This window comes from Chiroxiphia lanceolata, chromosome 6 (genome assembly GCF_009829145.1).
Source record: "Chiroxiphia lanceolata isolate bChiLan1 chromosome 6, bChiLan1.pri, whole genome shotgun sequence".
Classification (NCBI taxonomy): Eukaryota; Metazoa; Chordata; class Aves; order Passeriformes; family Pipridae; genus Chiroxiphia; species Chiroxiphia lanceolata.
Window position 1 is genome coordinate 63,229,475 of NC_045642.1, and position 18,236 is coordinate 63,247,710.

Here is an 18,236-nt window from a genome sequence, read left to right on the forward strand (position 1 = left end):
GCTCGGCGTGCGCTCCTGATCATCATTTTAATTAGCAATATATTCTGGGGGAGAACAAAGGTCTGTCTGGCTGGAGCAGATGGCAAGGGGGGGAGAAGAGGTGGCTGCTGCCTTATTCTGGGGAGAGGCCACGGCGAGCAAACGGCACAGGCTGCAGATGCACTGAAAGCCGTGGCCATCTGCTCCTCGGCCCGGCCGAGCACGCGCCTCCCAAATAATAACGCATTCCTGGGATCCCGGCGGCTGCTGGGTGTGACCCGTGGCCAGCTGTAGCACTGCTGGGGCTGGGGGAACAATGCCGGGCCTGACATCGGGATGTTCCGTCCCCTCCACTCCCTCTTTGTGCTCCCACCGACGGTGGCCGACCCCGAGCCCCCGTCACACAAAGGGACCCCCGAGCCCTCCCCGGCACGGGCAGGGAGGTCACACGAGCACCCCGGGGTTGCTGTTGGGGGGGGTTGCCAGCCCACAGCCTCCCACCCCCTCCTGTGTTGCAGCCTCGTCGGGTTGTTGGTGTTTATGGGGTTGTTGTGTGTCGTGGGTTCGTAGAATCCCAGAACGGTTTGGGTTGGAAGGGATCTTAAAGATCATCTTGTTCCCAAACCTGTGATGTGGGCGGGGACACCTTCCACTAGCCCAGGTTGCTCCAAGCCCCTTCCAACCCAAACCATTCTGGGATTCTACGAACCCACAACACACAACAACCCCGTAAACACCAACAACCTGATGAGGCTGCAACACAGCCTCATGTCCATAATGTTCATGTCCATAAATGCTTCCAGGGGTGGAAGTGCTGCAGCTTTTCCGGTTTGGGATTCTTGGTTTTGAGGCACCCTTGAAGTGAAAGGGTCTGGTGCTATGAAATATCATGGCTGGGCTTCGCGAACGAAGATTGATATATATATAAATATGTTGCTTGTGCAGAAAGACTTGGACACAGAAGATCTGCCTTCTGAGCATCACTACCAGGTTCCCCTCAGTTTCCCCACCACCACAAGGACAAGTTGCTGCAGGGTGGCACTCAGAGACCCCCTCTCCACACAGTGTTGGCTGTTGCACATGTACAGGCACTTAAGGGCTGGGATGGTGTCAGCTCGTGCAGGTTTTAGGCTGTTTTCTGTCTTTGCAGATGGTAATTACATAAAATCATGGAATGTCTTGGATTGGAAGGGACCTTAACGCTCATCCATTTCCACCCTCCTGCCATGGACAGGGACACCTTCCACTAGCCCAGGTTGCTCCAAACCCTGTCCGACCTGGCCTGGAACGCTTCCAGGGGTGGGATTTGATGGTACCTACTGCCTCAGCTCCTGCTTTTTGTCTCTGATGGGACATTGTGGTGCTGTGGCAGCGAACGGCCCTTGCCTGGTCCGGCAGCTGAAACGGGAACAAGCAGCAGAGCTAAAAAAAGTCCAGTGACCTAATCCAGTTTCCATGGCAACGTTGTAGATTAATGGCTTTTAGCTGTAATCTGAATGAGACGTATTGAACTTTTCCTGTGATGATTTAGAGCCTCTTTATGTCCTGGGTGACTTTGCCTCCAAATCCATCAGTCACGTGCGGGCAGAAGTATCCACTTGTTGTAGCGGTGGAGAAGCAACATCTGCCGAGGCCGCTGCTAAACCAGGAGTTCGTGTGGCGTGGGAGTAAATACCCTTGGCTGGTACAAGGGTGGTAGGGATGAGACAACGTGTAGTACATGAGGGAATCATCTTAAATCCTGTACTTCTGCCCTGCTCCCAGTGCCTGAGCTGATGGGGTGTTTCCAGAGGGAATGAGGGTGTTTCCAGAGGGCTTAAGACCAGCAAAGAGTGGTTTTTTGGTTTTTTCCTCGAGCTCGTTGACAGCATGGGTCTGTCTTATAGAGCTGCAGTTAGTGGAGGAGGTTTGGAGTGGGCTTGGCTAAATGTGGGCCAAAACAGGGAAAACCAGAGTGCTGGAAGGAGAGGATAACCCAGCTAGCAGCTCTGTGATCTTTTCCTGCATCCCATCACCTCGACTATCAACACCTCTAAGACAAGCAGCACGATTTGCTTGGAGGGCGAACCCCTCCCTCTCTCCCATCACCCTGCCAGGCTCTGATCTGTCACCTCTCCTGGGTCATTTTGCGGGGCTTTGGGTGTCTCTTGCTGCAGCCGTAGTTTCTCCCCGCCGGAGAACAAGGCAGGATCAAAGAGCTGTGGATTGCCAGCCCAGCCCGCAGGGAGCTGGGAGATGAAAGCCCGGCGGCGTTGCTGGAGCCCTGCAGCTCCTTCAGTGCTGATCTCGGAGTCTCTTTTCCTAGGGGTGATGTCTTGCAATAGTAATAACTCAGGAACCTTTTGTTTTCTCCCCAGCGCTGGAAGACGCGAGACAGCGAGGAGTACGAGGCCGAGGGTAAGAGCAAAGAGCAGCACTTGGATGTGGCTTGTTCTCCTGACAGCTTTGAAGATGAATCAGAGGAGCACATGGAGAGGGTCTCGGGCCAGCTGGGTGTGTGGAGCATCCCAGCCTGGCTGGTGCAGAGCTCAGGGAGGTGCACCTGGGGATGAAAGCTAAAGCAGGGGGCCTCAGAGGGCACGACCTGTGCCTTCACCTCTCTGCCGCCTTCATCCTGGTGTCCCTGAGCTCAGCACCCCTGTCCTGGTCCCCATTCCTGCCCTGGGGGGTGCTGGCTGTAATGGAGCTCGGCGGGCACTAGGTGTCAGCAGGAACCAGTTGTTAAAGGTTCCCCAGTTGTCATAGAATCGTGAAATCGTAAAGTTTGGTTTGGAAGGGATCTTAAAGACATCTGGTTCCACCCTCTGCTGTGGGCAGGGACACCTTCCACTATCCCAGGTTGCTCCAATCCCTGGCCAGCCTGGCCTTGAACAACTTCCAGGGAAGAGCTACCACCTCTCTGTGCCAGTGTTTTACCATCCTCGTTGTAAAAACCTTCTTCCTTTTAATTGCTTCAACACCTCTTCTGCATTTCAGCTGCTCTCTAACTCCTACCCTATCCAAAGAGACCATGTTTTTTATTCCTAAAGCTGCTTTTCTAGCCCCAGGAGGTGGCCTTGCAGCTCCCTTGATCCCCTAACTGCCCAGGAGAGGAGGGGTCCCTTCTCCATCTTTGCCTGGATAGAGAGCTGCCTTTCCCCTGGCTGGCAACCCACATTGACCATTGGACTCAGCCACATTCCCAAAGATCCTCCTGGCCACCATCCCGGCTGTAGGTCACCCTGAACCTGGTCAGGCACTGGCAGAGCTGCCCAGGGCAGTGGTGGAGTCCCCATCCCTGGGGGGAATTAAAATGTGTGGGCGTGGCACTCAGGGACATGGGTTAATGGTGGCCTTGGCAGTGCTGGGGGAACAGTTGAACTTGATGATCTGAGAGATCTTTTCCAACCTCAACAATTCCATGAGGTTCCCTCCCCTGTGGTGGCACCTGCGAGTTGAATGCTGAGCAGAACCTTCTGGTGGAGTCAGATACTGCTGGGACCAGTATCCATACCCCAGAATGCCAGGTGTGCTCTGAGCAAGATGAGCTCAGGCAAATGATCCCATGGGATAGGATGAGCCAGAAAGGAGCTCTGCCCACCGCAGCAGCAGGTCCCCTGTGAGGTGCAGACCCCCCAGGTCTTCTGGTGGCTGCCCCAAAAAGCAGAGCAATTTCCCATTTCCAGGACAACTGCGCTTCTGGAACCCAGACGACCTGAACGCCTCCCCTGGCACCTCCCCCAGCCCAGACTGGATAGAGGAGAAGCTGCAGGAGGTCTGTGAGCACCTGGGGATCACTAGGGATGGCCACCTGAACAGGAAGAAACTGGTTTCCATCTGTGAGCAGTACGGGTTGCACACGGTGGCCGGGGAGGTGAGTGACCACGTACAGACCTTCACACCACTGCCTGTGGCCTGGGATTTAGTGTGACTCCCCCAGGTCTGTCCTGGTGAACAGGTTGCTACTTAGAAAGGAGTTTCCAGCTCTAGCTCCTGATTTTTCCAGCAATATTTTTGGTGTCATACCATCAGATGTGGGTGGCTGCTCTAGGAGGAGGCAACTGCCAGCCTCGCACCATCGTGTGCGTGTCTTCTCATGCAATTGCAGAAGAAACTGGAATTTAAAAACATTTCCTGGATTCCAAGCATGTCTCCTTAATCCCAGAAATCTTCTAGCTAGACAGTAAATATGGGTTAAATATTCATAGGTGGTTGCTTTTGACTTTGTGGAGGCCTCTGGGCTATTTCTGTCCTGCTGCAAGAGTCCATGAGAAAATGAATTCTTCAGCAAAGAAAGTCTCTTGTCAACTTAGGATTTCTTTTTTATTAGAAAAGTCGGACTTTTTGCATCTTAAAACAACATGGCTTGTAATAATTCCCTCCATAAAACATGAGTCTGGGCAGGTATTCCTTTGCAGTATCTGCAATGAAATGTTTTCAGGGTATTAAGGCAGACAATGGAAAAGATAAACTGTGGGCAAAGAAATAGTGAGGGACTAATCTGAACATCTCTGATCCTGCTCTTCAGAAAGCAGCACACCCTGAAGCATAAAACAAATTTATTATAACCTTGCAGTGTCTTACTGTGGTTTTTTTGCCTGGTCACTTCAAGCCACTGAGGGTTTGGCATCTCTCAGTGCGTTGTGCTGAATTCCTGAGGTCACCCTGTCTAGGGAGCAGAATGAAATGAGGCTTTTTTTCATGCTGCCTCATTAAATAGAGGCTCCAAGATGGTCATCAAGCTTTTTTTCGTGGTGTCTGTGTCTGCAGTTTTCCATGTGGAGGTTGCTGTACCAGCATTAGGCTGATGTGGTACCTGAGAACTCTTGCTTTGCTCTTTTTAGAGCCTTGGGAATAGGATGTTTCCTCTGTGCCAGATTGTCACCGTGGTGGTTTGGTGATAGATGTGATTTCTGTCTCCTTGCAGGTGCTCGAAGAGGTGCTCCACAACCTGGAGCAAGATGGGACCATGAGTGTAGAGGACTTCTTTTATGGCCTGATTAAAAATGGGAAGTCACTGACACCCTCGGCGTCTACTCCGTACCGACAGCTGAAACGGCACCTCTCCATGCAGGTGAGAAACTGAGGTGGATCCTGGGGGAAAAGGAGGGGGAGAAGTCCTGAGCAAATCCCACTTAGCCTGTCTCCTCCTCTCGCTCACCATCTGTCCCTGGAGGGGCAGCTGTGAGGTTCCCCCTGCCCCGTGGAGGCAGGAGGTGGTGACAGGGAGCTGCTTCAAAAGCAGATTTCAAGTTCTCTCTCTCTCAGAAAAAGCTTCTTTGGGAGGGTTGGGGGACATAAAGCAGTAAACACCCTCATGTTAAAGGGGAGGTGGCTCTGGCAACCTGTGAAGTGCAGTAAGTAAATGCTGTAGAGTTATAGAATCCCAGAATGGTTTGGGTTGGAAGAGACCTTAAAAACCATCTTGTTCCACCCCCCTGCTATGGGCAGGGACAACTCCCACTAGCCCAGGTTGCTCCAAGCTCCATCTAACCTGGCCTTGGACACTTCCAGGGATGGAGCATCCAGTATAAACTGGGTGCAGGGGAAAGTGATACCTGGGGTAGGCTGGGGGCTGTGGAGGTCTCTTCTCCAATTATTACTTGTTTTCGGAGAGAGTTTGAAATCTACTCCTTGTCTTTGCCTGGAAGCTGAGGGCTGTACCCAAAGCACCTCTGCATGTGCTCCCTGCAGCCTTTTTAGGGGAGGTGACGCTCAAAGCTGAAAATGAGCAGTGGAAAAACACTTCTGGAGCACTGGGGACAGCTGTGAAACTGCCCCTCCTCAGATTTAGTTTAAATGCCCGGTGCCTGGTTGCGCCGCGGCGCCGTGAGGTCAGCGGGAGCGCTCCCGCTGGGCGTTTGCTTGGCAGTGAGGAGCAGCAGGCCTTAATCCATAATCTCTGGAGCAGGGAAATTACATTTGTAAGCCTCTGTGGGGCACGGGGTGGCCAGATGCCTGGCGCTGCCCGTGCCCTGTCACACCCTCACCCTCTCCCGGCAGTCCTTCGATGAGAGCGGGCGGCGCACGACCACCCCCTCGGCCATGCCCAGCACCATCGGCTTCTCCCTCTTCTCCAGCCTGGATGACGGGATGGGGTACGGCTGCGTGGAGGGTGTCCTCGACTGCTGGCACCAGGAGGGCATAGAGAACAGCCAGGAGATCCTGAAGGTAACCACCAGCTCTGTCCCACCCCTTGGATGTGTTTTTGTTGTTTTTTTCCCCCCCCCCCAGTGTTGGATGCTGGATTGTAACTGAATTATTTTTTTCCCCTTCTAAAATCTCTGGGTTTTTTCTGTTTTAAAACTTCCCAGAGGAGCTGCCCCATCCCTGGAAGTGTTCAAGGCCAGGTTGGACGGGGCTTGGAGCAACCTGGGCTAGTGGAAGGTGTCCCTGCCCATGGCAGGGGGTGGAAGGGAATGATTATTAAGGCTTCTTCCAACCCAAACCATTCTATGATCCTATAAAAATTCTCAGTGCTAGTGATGACAGTTCTGTGAAATTTCCAATAATTTCCTTTATGGTGCATCCCACAGAGATGGAAGCTAATGATAAAAATACAATGTGATTTCCAGCTTAGCTCAAAGGGGTCATCTATATTTGTTAGAAAGCAATTTAATTCCTTCCCCTCCCTGAATAGCTGCACCTCTCAGCACTGGCATGACCTGAATTATTGCTGGTGCTGAGGTGGAGGACAGCACTTGAAACCCTGCCCAGTCCTTAGTGTTCTGTCAGGGGGAGTAAAAGGGTGATGGGGGTGCAAATCAGATGCCTGAATAAACCCCATCCCCGTCCATCTCACTAGAAGCTGTGGATGGAAGAGGATAATTTCACATGGTGGTCTCTGTTTTGAGACCCTCACTGGGTTCCCAGCAATGCTGACTCTGTGATTCCCTTGATTTTGCATATCCATGTGGATATTGAACACCCAGGCTGTAATAACCTCTGATTCCCTTGACTTTGCATATCCATGTGGATATTGAACACCCAGGCTGTAATAACCTCTGATTCCCTTGACTTTGCATATCCATGTGGATATTGAACACCCAGGCTGTAATAACCTCTGATTCCCTTGACTTTGCATATCCATGTGGATATTGAACACCCAGGCTGTAATAACCTCTGATTCCCTTGACTTTGCATATCCATGTGGATATTGAACACCCAGGTTGTAATAACTTCTGATTCCCTTGACTTTGCATGTCCATGTGGATATTGAACACCCAGGCTGTAATAACCTCTGATTCCCTTGACTTTGCATGTCCATGTGGATATTGAACACTCAGGTTGTAATAGCCTCTATCATTGCTCAGGCTTAGAAACCCACTTGTAGCCTGGGCTTGCACAGGGCAGTTTGAGAACGTGGGACCATCTTGACCAGACCTGTGTGTCCACCTTTACCTTCTCTTCTGATGTTGCTTTCCTCTGGCAACTTTCTTTGTTCCTGGTGCCACTGGGGTGGTTTCTCCAGTGTCTGCAGTATTTCAGCCCCACCACAAGTACTTTGCTCTGTGCTCCTGCAGAGTTAGATTGAATTAGGAAATCATTTAAGTCGGAAAAGACTTCTAAGATCGAGTCCAGCCATCAACTTCACCACTGAAATGTGTCCTCAAGTGCCATGTCCATGTGAGTTTTGAATACAAAAGGAAAGGCCTTTCTTCAAGGGCGAGCTGGACAGGGCTTGGAGCAAACTGGTCCAGTGGAAGGTGTGTCCCTGCTCTGCAGAGGGGTTGAAATGAGACCATCTTTAAGGTGGCCCCTTCCAACCAAACAGTTATGGGATTCTATAAAATTCCAAGCAGTTGCTGATGACTTGCTTTCTAAGAGGCGAGATCCTTGCCATCAAATCCTTCCTGGTTTTGTGTTGCCTCTATTGCAGGGGCTGGTTCTGTTTAACATCAGCATCTCCAACCACTTTGTTGCAGCAGTTGCTGTTTAGGAAGGCTGCTGTCATTAGATCCTCTAGAGAATTAGTGCATTTCATCAGGCCTGGGCTTAATTTCCTGTTGGCCTTGCAGCTCAGCCGGGACACTTCCCCATCTCCACAGCTGGCAGCAGCTCTGGAAGGCGGGGAGGTGGCAGAGATGTCTGGTTTATTGCCCCGGAGGCATTTGTGACAGATTAATTAGCGAGCAAAGATCTCTTCTGAACCTCCTCGTTTCATCCTGTCACTTCACGTGTCCAAACGTCTCCAGGCTCCCGCGGGGCAGGGGGAGCTCGTTCCGCTCTAACGACTGCGTTGTTTTTGCAGGCTCTGGACTTCAGCTTGGATGGGAAGGTGAACTTGACGGAGCTGACGCTGGCCCTGGAGAATGAGCTCCTAATAACCAAGAATGGGGTCCACCAGGCAGCCCTGGCGAGCTTCAAAACGGAGATCAGGCACCTCGTGTGAGTCACTGGGATCGCTGGATGTGCTGCTCCGTCGGGCCAAGCAGGAGCTGAAGGGGCAGCTGAGGAATGGTGGTGTGGATGTGGCACTGGAAGGCTCAGTTCTCTCTTAGGTTGCTCCCAAACTTCCAGCTGTCTCCTTTTTTTTTTTTTTTTTTTTTTTTTTTTTCGGAACACTCACCCCAAGGATTGCAAAAACATATAGTGGAAAAATAAAAAAAATGAAAGCAGGATGTTGTTCCTGGTCTGGGAACAGTCTGGAAGTGGTCACTGCTATCCCCGCTGGTCATGGATGGCCAAGGAATGCACAGCTTAGGACGGAGGCTGGTGCAGTTTGTTATCAGTGCCTTTAATCCAAACTGATTTCTTGCATCCCAGAGCTTTTGCCATGTGATAGACGTGAGAGGGAAGTACGAAGTCACCGTGCAACCCCCCTTTTTTCATTTGAAAGTCAACACAGTTTGGCCTTGTACTGGACCTGCCGTGCAGGTTTCTCTGTTCAGAGAGTGTGGGAGATGGGAAACATTTCCCTGTATATATATTTATTATTTTATAACTTATATATATTACTGAAGCTCAAATCTTTCTTCTCACACACCAATTGATCCTCTTGCCCACCCCACTTTGGAGACCCTGGCTTTAAGCACTGCACCCTCAGTTTTGTGTGGATTCACTCCTGTTTTGATTGTTTCATCCATGTGCCACGTACCCGAGCTCCAGTTGTTTGTGGTGTTTTGTTTGTACTGTAAATCTTTGAATAGTTTAGATATTCAGGGTATTCATACTCATATGACAGGCTGGAAGAGCTGGGGGTGTTCAGCCTGGAAAAGAGAAGGCTCCAGGGAGACCTTAGATGCCTTCTAGTGTCTAAGGGGGCTCTGAGAGAGCTGGAGAGGGACTTTGGACAAGGGCCTGGAAGGACAGGACAAGAGGCAGTGGCTTCCCACTGACATAGGACGGGGTTAGATTGGTTTTTGGGAAGGAATTCTTCCCTGTGAGGGTGGGGAACCTCTGGCAGAGGTTGCCCAGTGAAGCTGTGGCTGCTCTGTCCCTGGAAGTGTCCAAGGCCAGGTTGGACAGGGCTTGGAGCAACCTGGGCTAGTGGAAGATGTCCCTGCCCATGGCAGGGGGTGGGACTGGATGATCTTTAAGGTTCTTTCCAACCCAAATGGATCCAGGATTTGATGAATTTGGGAAGCTTGAGGTCTCAGGACCTATGGGGATATTAAGACATGTCTGGATCTGTGGGTGCAAGTTCAAATCTAGTGACTCGATGCGGTTGATAAGACCCTTGGGGAGCTTTCCGAGCTGTTCTCCTCCCCCCAAAAAAAACCCTTTGGGGGAGCAGGAAGGGGTGACCTAACCCAGGATGGCTCTGTTTCCCCTAGGGAGAGGTTTGACCAAGTGGCCAGAGAGAAGGAGAAGCTGCGGTCGGACTTGGAGAAGGCCGAGAAGCTGAAATCCCTGATGGCCTCCGAAGTGGACGATCACCACGCCGCGATTGAGCGCCGGAACGAGTACAACCTCAGGTGGGGTGTCCCAAACCAGCCCTCCCCTCCTCCTTGGCACCGCTGCCACAGCATCACAGGGACCTGGTGACACAGGTAGTGCCTTCACTCCCTGCAGTGTTTGCCACCTTCTCCTTTTAACAAGCTCTTCTCGCCTCCGATGCCTCCGTAGGAAGCTGGACGAGGAGTACAAGGAGCGAATCGCGGCTCTGAAGAACGAGCTCCGGAGAGAGAGGGAGCAAATCCTGCAGCAGGCGAACAAGCAGAGGCTGGAGCTGGAGCAGGAGATTGAAAAGCTGAAAACAGATGAGAATTACATCCGGGACCGCCTGGCCCTGTCCCTGAAGGTAACAGGGACTCAAGAGTCGGGATTTCCCCCGAAAGGGAGGGATGTGCTGAGCGGGGAGCGATGCTTGTGGAGAGGGTGTGTTATGGTGTGTGTGGAGCCGGCCAAAAGTAGTTTAAGCAGCCAGATGGATGTGTATCCATGAGAATCAGTTTTTGGGTCACCTCTATGGGCTGTTCCTTGGATTGCTAAGGCTGCAATTCAAATCTCTGCTGCCATCAAGTGCAGAGCGCGTGTGTGCACAGCTGCCTTGCTGGATCTTTTTCTGTCCAGCCAGGAGATAAAACACCTCAACAATGCTTAAAATATTGCTTTAAAAATAAATAAAAAACCCCCAAACATCTAAAGCAAACCCCAAACATCTTGCTGTTATGCCTTTTGATGCTTTATCACAAGTCCAGCGTTCACACTTGGCTGTGGCAGGAGTGGGTTGTGTGCACGTGGATTCATAATTCCTGTCTTTGGCTGAAACTTGGAACAGTGTCATGCTCCAACTTGAGTGGGAGTAACTCTTTTTTTTTTTTTTTTCAAATGAGTTAACACAAGCCTATATTTTCCTCCTCCAAATGCTGAGGGTGTTGTGGGGGGGTTTTTGTTTGGTCCAGGAAAACAGCCGCCTGGAAAGCGAGCTGCTGGAAACGGGAGAGAAACTGGCCGAGTGTGAAAGTCTGGCAAGCAAACTGCAGAGGAACTTGGAAAACGTCCTGGCTGAGAAGGTAAATCCTCCTTTTCCCCGTGGGATTCCAGAATTAAATCCCTTTTAAGTTTCTATGCTCAAGCTGCCAGTTTAAGTGACAGCCAGAGGCTCCTGGGGTCCTTATCCAGGTGGGACCAAGGTGACATGGATTGCCTTCCAGCTAAAGGAATTAAAGATGCTCCACCTTAGCTGTAATTTTACTCTAATTAAAGTAGGAAGCCTCAGAATGAAGCAATCATCCTGCAGATCTGCGGGGATTTTTTTTTTTTTCCCTCCTCAGTGCAAAATTTTGGATAAACCCAACATGCAGGTCCTTTCCAGGGAAGTGGATCCATGAGGAGTTAGGTGTTATATGGCATCTCTGCTGAAATAATGTGAAAAATCAAAGTGAATGCCTGATCATGGCTGTGTTGCTTTAAACTCATCAGAATATCAGCTTCTCCAAAGGCATTTGAGTTTGTGCATCCATAGACAAATGTTCATACACTGGGATTCCCACCCAGCATCTGTTTTCCAGACTACTTGAAAGTTTGGGATTATTTATTGTACAGAGATGTGCATGTGCTAAACTAGAAAACTGAAATCAGAGAGAGCATGAGAACTGTGGTGGCAGACAGTGTTTTGAGGGAGGTTGCTCATTGTTTCCCACTAGCAGGGAAGTAGAGTTTCTTTATTTAAAATGAAAAATAGAAGGGGAGGAGGCAGAGGCTGCAGGACTGCTGGAATGGGCTGCAGGAATGGCATCCATGCTGTGCTGAGCTGGGCTGTTTGGTGGGTGAGTAACTGGATCCCATTCATGTGTTTCAGTTTGGTGACCTGGATCCCAACAGTGCAGAGTTTTTCCTGCAGGAGGAGAGACTGGCCCAGATCAAGAGCGAGTACGAGCAGCAGTGCAGAGTAAGTGGAGCCCAAAGCTGAGACCTGACACCCTTCTTCACCAAGACTATCACAGAATCATTTAGGTTGGAAAAGCCCAACCATACCCCCAGCACTGCCAAGGCCACCACTAACCCAGATCCCCAAGTGCCACATCCTTACTGCAAACAGCAGCACAGAGGGGCTTGGAAAGCTCTTCCCACAGAGGCTGAGCTGAAGAGGATGAGGTGCCCCAAGGGTGGGCTGGGAAAGGGTCTGTGGAGCCCTGGGAATTCAGAGTTGCAGGAACTTGCAGCAGAAATCAGATATATCCACACCTTGCTGGTTTCCAAACCACTGGTGTTTTATTAAAATAAAACTGAGAATGGAAAGTTTGTTTTCTCCTCCCCAAATCTTGTACGGCTGAAAGACTTCTTCAAGGTGAACCTGCAGGTTATCTGTTTACATACCTACTTTCTGAAGCCTGCAGTGGTACCAGCTCATCTGTTGCCCAGAGAAGCTGTGGCTACCCCATCCCTGGAAGTGTCCAAGACCAGGTTGGACAGGGCTTGGAGCAACCTGGGCTAGTGGAAGGTATCCCTGCCCATGGCAGGGGATGGAACAAGATGGGCTTACAGGTCCCTTCCAAACCCAAACCAGTCTTGGATTTTATGGTTCTATGATCTGTTCTGCATGATCCTTTTCATTTAAGAAAGGGTTGCCTTTGCCCAAGGCTGTCTGATCAGAAACAGCTCTCTTGGGAAGTTGCAGTTTACAAGCAAAAACTGCCTGGGAATAGGTTTTGGACTGACACTTCTTGATACGCAGCTGATTGTTCTGTTTTTGAGTAGGGCTGATATAAATCACTACCCAGGGTTCGCTTTTTGAGCCTCTTCAGATCTGCAGAATTCTGTGTTTACACATTCAGGGAGTTATTTCCCTCAATAACTGCTGTTCATGGAGCAGAGTGCACGGCATTTGGCACAAACACTCGGGATATTCTTCTGGCAAAGGGGCAGAAGTACCAGATGGGAAATGCAGCAACGAGGGGATCTCGTTCCTGATTTGATCTCTTGCTTCTGATACGATTCTTTTATTTTTTCAAGTAGATGGCGTTTGAGGAGGTGTTTCTTGGCTGTTTGTAAAGGTTCCTGCTGTTTAATAAAAGGTCACAGGAAGAAGGAATCAAGTGAAAGGTGCCTGGAGCACGATAAACTTTTACCTTTGAGAATTTTGCATCATAGAATCATCATAGAATCCCAGAATGGTTTGGGTTGGAAGGGACCTTAAAGACCATCCCATTCTACCCCCTGCCATGGGCAGGGACACCTTCCACTAGCCCAGGTTGCTCCAAGCCCCGTCCAACCTGGCCTTGAACACTTCCAGGGATGGAGCAGACACAGCTTCTCTGGGCAACCTGTGCCAGGGCCTCCCCACCCTCACAGGGAAGAATTCCTTCCCAATATCCCATCTAACCCTGCCCTCTGGCAGTTTGAAGCCATTCCCCCTTGTTGTTTTGCTGATAGGAGGATGACTATGGCACGATGGATTACCGACAAGTCTTTCCCTACTGTAATTCCCACCTACATGTCTCATGGTTGATGGGTTGGATGCTCGGCTGCTTTGGTTCCTTTCACTCAGATCTCCCTTTCCTCCCTCTCAGGAGCTGCAGGACCAGATCGATGAGCTGCACTCGGAGCTGGAGGAGTACCGTGCCCAGGGTAAAGTGCTCAGGCCTTCCCTGAAAAATTCCCTCTCGGAAGAGTTTGATATCGATGTGAAGAGTCACAGCAACAGCGGGATCGAGCCTGACCAAGGTAAAGAACATCTCCACTAGGACCAAGATCCGTGTTGTAGGGCTTTATGATTTAGTTCCATAAAAACCTTCCCAGTGAGACTTGATCACCACCTCTATTTTGATACTTAATGTTAATTTGGAATATGGCTGCTGGATTGTATTTAAAGCCGAAATTAATATTTTCAGTCACTTTGTCTGCGTTTGTGATGGGAATTTGAGAGCTGCAAGTAGCTGCCTAAACAAATTTAAATTGATGAAATAATTCTGTTAAGAATTTTATATATTTATGTATTATGTCATGTTTTTATTCTAATATAAATTATTGCTATCTAATTTTTATTTCTAAAGGACTTGGTTCAGAAGACTGTAACCCACTAAATATGAGCATAGAGGCAGAAATGGCCATTGAGCAAATGAAGGAGCAACATCACAGGGATCTACATCACCTCAAACAGGAGCTTGAAGACACAGTAAGTGCTGGAATGAGATGGTCTTTAAGGTCCCTTTCCCACCCAAAGCATTCTGGGGTTCTGTGATCCCAGTAAGAAATAAAGCTTTGCGGGGGAAATCAATATAAGATGATGATGTGTAAATCAAAATGTTTAATAAAATGAATATATAAAACTATGATACGGAAATATTGAGGAAAACATCTCTGTAGAATATTCTGTGGGAGATGAATGAACCTACCCTGTTTTCCTTTTGCAGGTGAGCCACTATGAAAAGCAGCTGGACGAGACAAAAGCCCACTGGGAAAAGGAGCAAGAGGATATGAGGAAGAAGTACTCTGAAGAGATGAATGTCATGGAAAAGCAGATCACTGGCCTCAAAAATCGAATAGCAGAGCTGCAGGGAGAGGCAGCAGCGCTCAGGGAACAGCAGGAAGAGCTCGACTGCAAACACAACGACGAGAAAAACAAGTTACAAGTGTGTTTTGAGGAGGAAAAAGCCAACCTGCAGGAACTGCTGAGGCAGGAGCACGAAGAGGACGTTAGGGCCAGACTGGAGCAGGCGAACAAGAAGTTCGGCCGGGAACGGGAAGAACTGATTCAGAACGGTGTCTGGGTGGAAGAGAAGATGAGAGTCCTGGTGCAGACGCTGCAGGAGGAGAAGGGAGAGCTGGAGCGCGGCTTCCACGAGCAGCTGAAGAGGCTGGCGGAGGTGCACACCCTGGAGAAGGAAGAGCTGCAGCAGGAGCTGCTGAGGAAGCACGAGCAGGAGCTGGAGGAGGAGAGGTGAGTGTCTGGTGTGCTGAACCTCCGTGGCTTGGCGTGGTGGCCAAGCTGGGCCTAGTGCAGGTGAACCCATGACACTTAATTCCAAGTGTTCTGACCGTACACTGCTGTTCCCTGTTCTATTCCACAACACTGGGCTGCTCACCAGGGTTTTGGGTTTTTTTTCCCCTTCTGACCTTTCTCAAGCGGATATTTATATTAATTTTTAGCTTGCCCAGAGGCAGCAATGGTGTTAAAGCATAACCAGGCGTGATTAACTTGAACTCTGTTCAGGATCCCTGTGCTTTACAAATCCCTGCTTTGTCCTTCTAAAACATCTGGGTTTTCAGAGTTCTTGGCTGAAGAAAGAAAGGGATGGCTGGGAAATGGTTTTTTAGCCAACATCACGTGTCAAAAGCAGCTAAAACCATCCTGGGGTGACGAGGGAGATGAGGGTAAAAACATCTACCCCCACTAATCTGAGCACAGGAACAGAAAGGGCACACACTGCCCATGAAACCTTTTCTGAGGACATTTTGTGAGTTGTTACACTTTTCCAAAGCTTTTCCGTTTTGAAGTTTCACCACATTGCCTCAATTTTAACTTTATCTCTCAGAAACACCCATGCAGTAGTACAAAACTCAGTGAAAAAGGGATTTTTTTTTTTCCAGCTTGTTTTATTCAAAAAGCCATTTTGAATCTCTTTGAGGTAGCCCAGAGTTTAGTAATATTTTATATTAACCGTGTTTAGGAATAAAATGGCAAGTGACTATAACAGAAGAGCATCTCATGCACAAACTCAGTTTTCTGTGGACACACAAACACTCGTGAACAAATATGAAGAAACTCTCCAAAGCCTGGAAGGACGTTACCAGCGGGAGCTGCGTGAACTCGCTGAGCAGCAAAGGGAGGAGAAATCCCAGTGGGAGTTTGAAAGGGATGAGATTGCTCAGGAGGTCGCTGAAGCCCACGAGCACCTGAAGGAGAGCCTGGCAAATGAAAAGGCCGTTTCTTCTGCCCTGACCCAGGAGAGAGACCTCCTGGAGAAGAACTTCAAGGAAGAGGTGAACAAGCTGGTGTGCGAGAGGGAGCAGCTCGAGAAGGAGCTGCGAGACCTGAGGAGTGCTGCCGAGGAGCAGGAGAAAAAGCTGAGGGAGAAGATAGCCCAGCTCCAAAACGACCATGAAAAAGAGCTTAAGGACAAAGACGAGTTAATATCCATGGTGGAGGAAAATGGGAAGCTGGTTAGGCAAAAGCTGGAGAGACTGGACAGTGAGTATAAGCAAGAGAAAGAGGAGCTCAACTCCAAACTTCTTGCTCTGGAGAGTTTAAGCAAAGACATTTGTGCAAGGGCAGAGACAGAAAAGGCAGAGATGAGTTTGGAAATCTCAGCCCTTCAAGGGAAAATACAGAAACTGCAGTGGGAGGCGCGTGGTTTTTCCGCCCTACAAAGCCATTACCGGGCCCTGGAGAGCGAGTACGCAAAAGCCAAGAGCAAAATTGCTTCTTGCCCTGGTACAGCACCTCTGGGGGATGATGCAGAAGTTCTCCAAAACCTGCAGAAGGTGCACGAGCAGGCTGTGAAGGAGAATGTCAGGATGGCTGCCCAGATCCTCAGGCTGCAGCACCGGCTCCGAGCCGTGGAGCAGGAACGACCTCCCAGTCCCGACTGCTCCGACTCCGGCTCAGAACCAGAGGGAATGGATCCAGTTTGAAGGGTTGCCCAGTGATTGTCAAGATGCAGAGAAGGGAATGGATTCAAATGTCCTTCCACCTTTGGAGGCTGATAGTACAGACCTGGAAGATCTGACAGAGGTGGATTCAGATTTGGAGGAAGGATGTGCGAAAGCCAGAGCGGGCGGCCACACGCTCAAGGCACAGGGATGTTGGATACAAGGAAGTGAAGCAGCTCTGGATGCTGATGGCAGTCAGGATTGTGACAGGAACCAAGAGCTGCTTTCTTGGGTGCCTCTGCTGCCGAAAAAGAGGGATCTCGAGAAAGTTCCCAGAGCAAAAATGCTACACAACGATGTTAAACTGCAGAAGGTTCCTCCTCTGAATGGCAGAATAGCTCCCAAAAATAAAGGGGTTGTTTCTGATGCTTTGAAGCTGCAGGTTGAGCTTGAAAAGGCTGAAGAACTGAGTGAAGCCTCTTCTCTGTTGGATCACGCTCCTGGATCAACAAATGGTGACCTGAAGAGCGTTATAGCTCAGCTTTGGAAAAGAGTTGAAGAGTTGGAAGACAGATCCCTGGCACAGGCTGAACTTCTGTCACTGCAGGAAGAAATTCAGGTGGAAAATGAGGATCTGAAAGCTGAAATGATACAGTTAATTGAAAGGAATAAAGTGCTAGAAGACAACCTGGAAAGGCTGAGAAGCCTTCATTGCGAACGGGGAGAAAGCGAGCTGGAAAGCGTCGAGTTCAAGGAGAAAAACACGCAGCTCCTCCAAAACATCACAGAATTGGAAGATGTCCAAGAACAAGACGTAGATCTGCACAGTGACACGAGTGGTGGGAAGCTGGAAGAACATCCCACAGCGTTCACAGGTCAACAAGACCATTCCCAAAGCGACGGCGCAGCGAGAGGGGCGTTGGTGGAAAAGCCCGACCAGGAGGAGAAGGCGGCTGCTCCGGGCATCCCAAACTCCGTGTCCTTCCACCGTGAGGGCGAGGAGAGGAGCGTGGTGACACAGGGCTTGCAGAGCACGTGCACTGAGCTGCAGCAGAAGGTTGATATCCTGAGGTAACGTAGTCTTGCACCGACGTGCCGTAGCCACACTAACCCCGATCCCACCCACCGCTCCACACGCTGCACGGCTCCTGCATTAACCACTCTAGTCTAACTCTTGAGTAGCAAGCAGTGCCATGGACTCCTAACTCCTCTAATCCTGGATAACCACCGTTGGAATAAATAAATAAATGTGTGTGGCTTCTCTCCCTGACCACGACCTAACCCGAGTGGTAAACCAGGAGCGACCTGCCAGCTGTCCTGTGGACGTAGTCACCATCACATTGTGTAGTTTATAATACAGAAACCCCTGTATTTCCATGTCCAAAATCCATGGTAACACTTCCAGATTGCTTTTAGCTTTTACTAATATCACTTCACTCCGTTTGTTCCCTTCTAGTCCTGAGTGTTGCTCGGAATGCTGAAATTGCTCCTATTTTTCCACAGTATTTCACTTAATACTGGAGAATTATGGTAATTTGAAATGCTCAAAGGGCTTCTGCTTTTCCTCAATATTTAAGTTAATTCAAGAGAATTGTAGTGGCTTTTTGTTCCCAGTTAGATGTTTGATATGGTAAATACCATTATAACACAGAGAATATCATAGGTTTTACCTACTTGTTTTTAACTGCTGTATTTCGGCAAGGATTTTTTTTTTTTTTTTTTTTTGTGGATAAAGTGGCTACAAGTGGCTTAATTATTGTTCAGCACCAGCTTCCTGCAGGAAATTGTTCTTTCAGGTG

At 49.6% G+C, this 18,236-nt stretch overlaps 2 protein-coding genes across 2 annotated transcripts in view; both read left to right on the forward strand.

Moving 5' to 3' along the window:
* Window positions 1-18,236, forward strand: part of LOC116788859 (maestro heat-like repeat-containing protein family member 6) — a 946,858-nt gene that overhangs the window by 644,955 nt on the left and 283,667 nt on the right. The window lies entirely within an intron of this gene.
* Window positions 1-18,236, forward strand: part of NIN (ninein) — a 59,431-nt gene that overhangs the window by 22,445 nt on the left and 18,750 nt on the right. Inside the window, 14 exon segments of the mRNA XM_032692033.1 lie at window positions 2,337-2,376; window positions 3,645-3,832; window positions 4,886-5,032; window positions 5,962-6,129; window positions 8,210-8,346; window positions 9,735-9,875; window positions 10,027-10,201; window positions 10,806-10,916; window positions 11,705-11,794; window positions 13,416-13,569; window positions 13,899-14,020; window positions 14,259-14,785; window positions 15,516-16,469; window positions 16,471-17,508. Of these exon segments, the coding sequence (XP_032547924.1) occupies window positions 2,337-2,376; window positions 3,645-3,832; window positions 4,886-5,032; window positions 5,962-6,129; window positions 8,210-8,346; window positions 9,735-9,875; window positions 10,027-10,201; window positions 10,806-10,916; window positions 11,705-11,794; window positions 13,416-13,569; window positions 13,899-14,020; window positions 14,259-14,785; window positions 15,516-16,469; window positions 16,471-17,508 (3,992 nt within the window).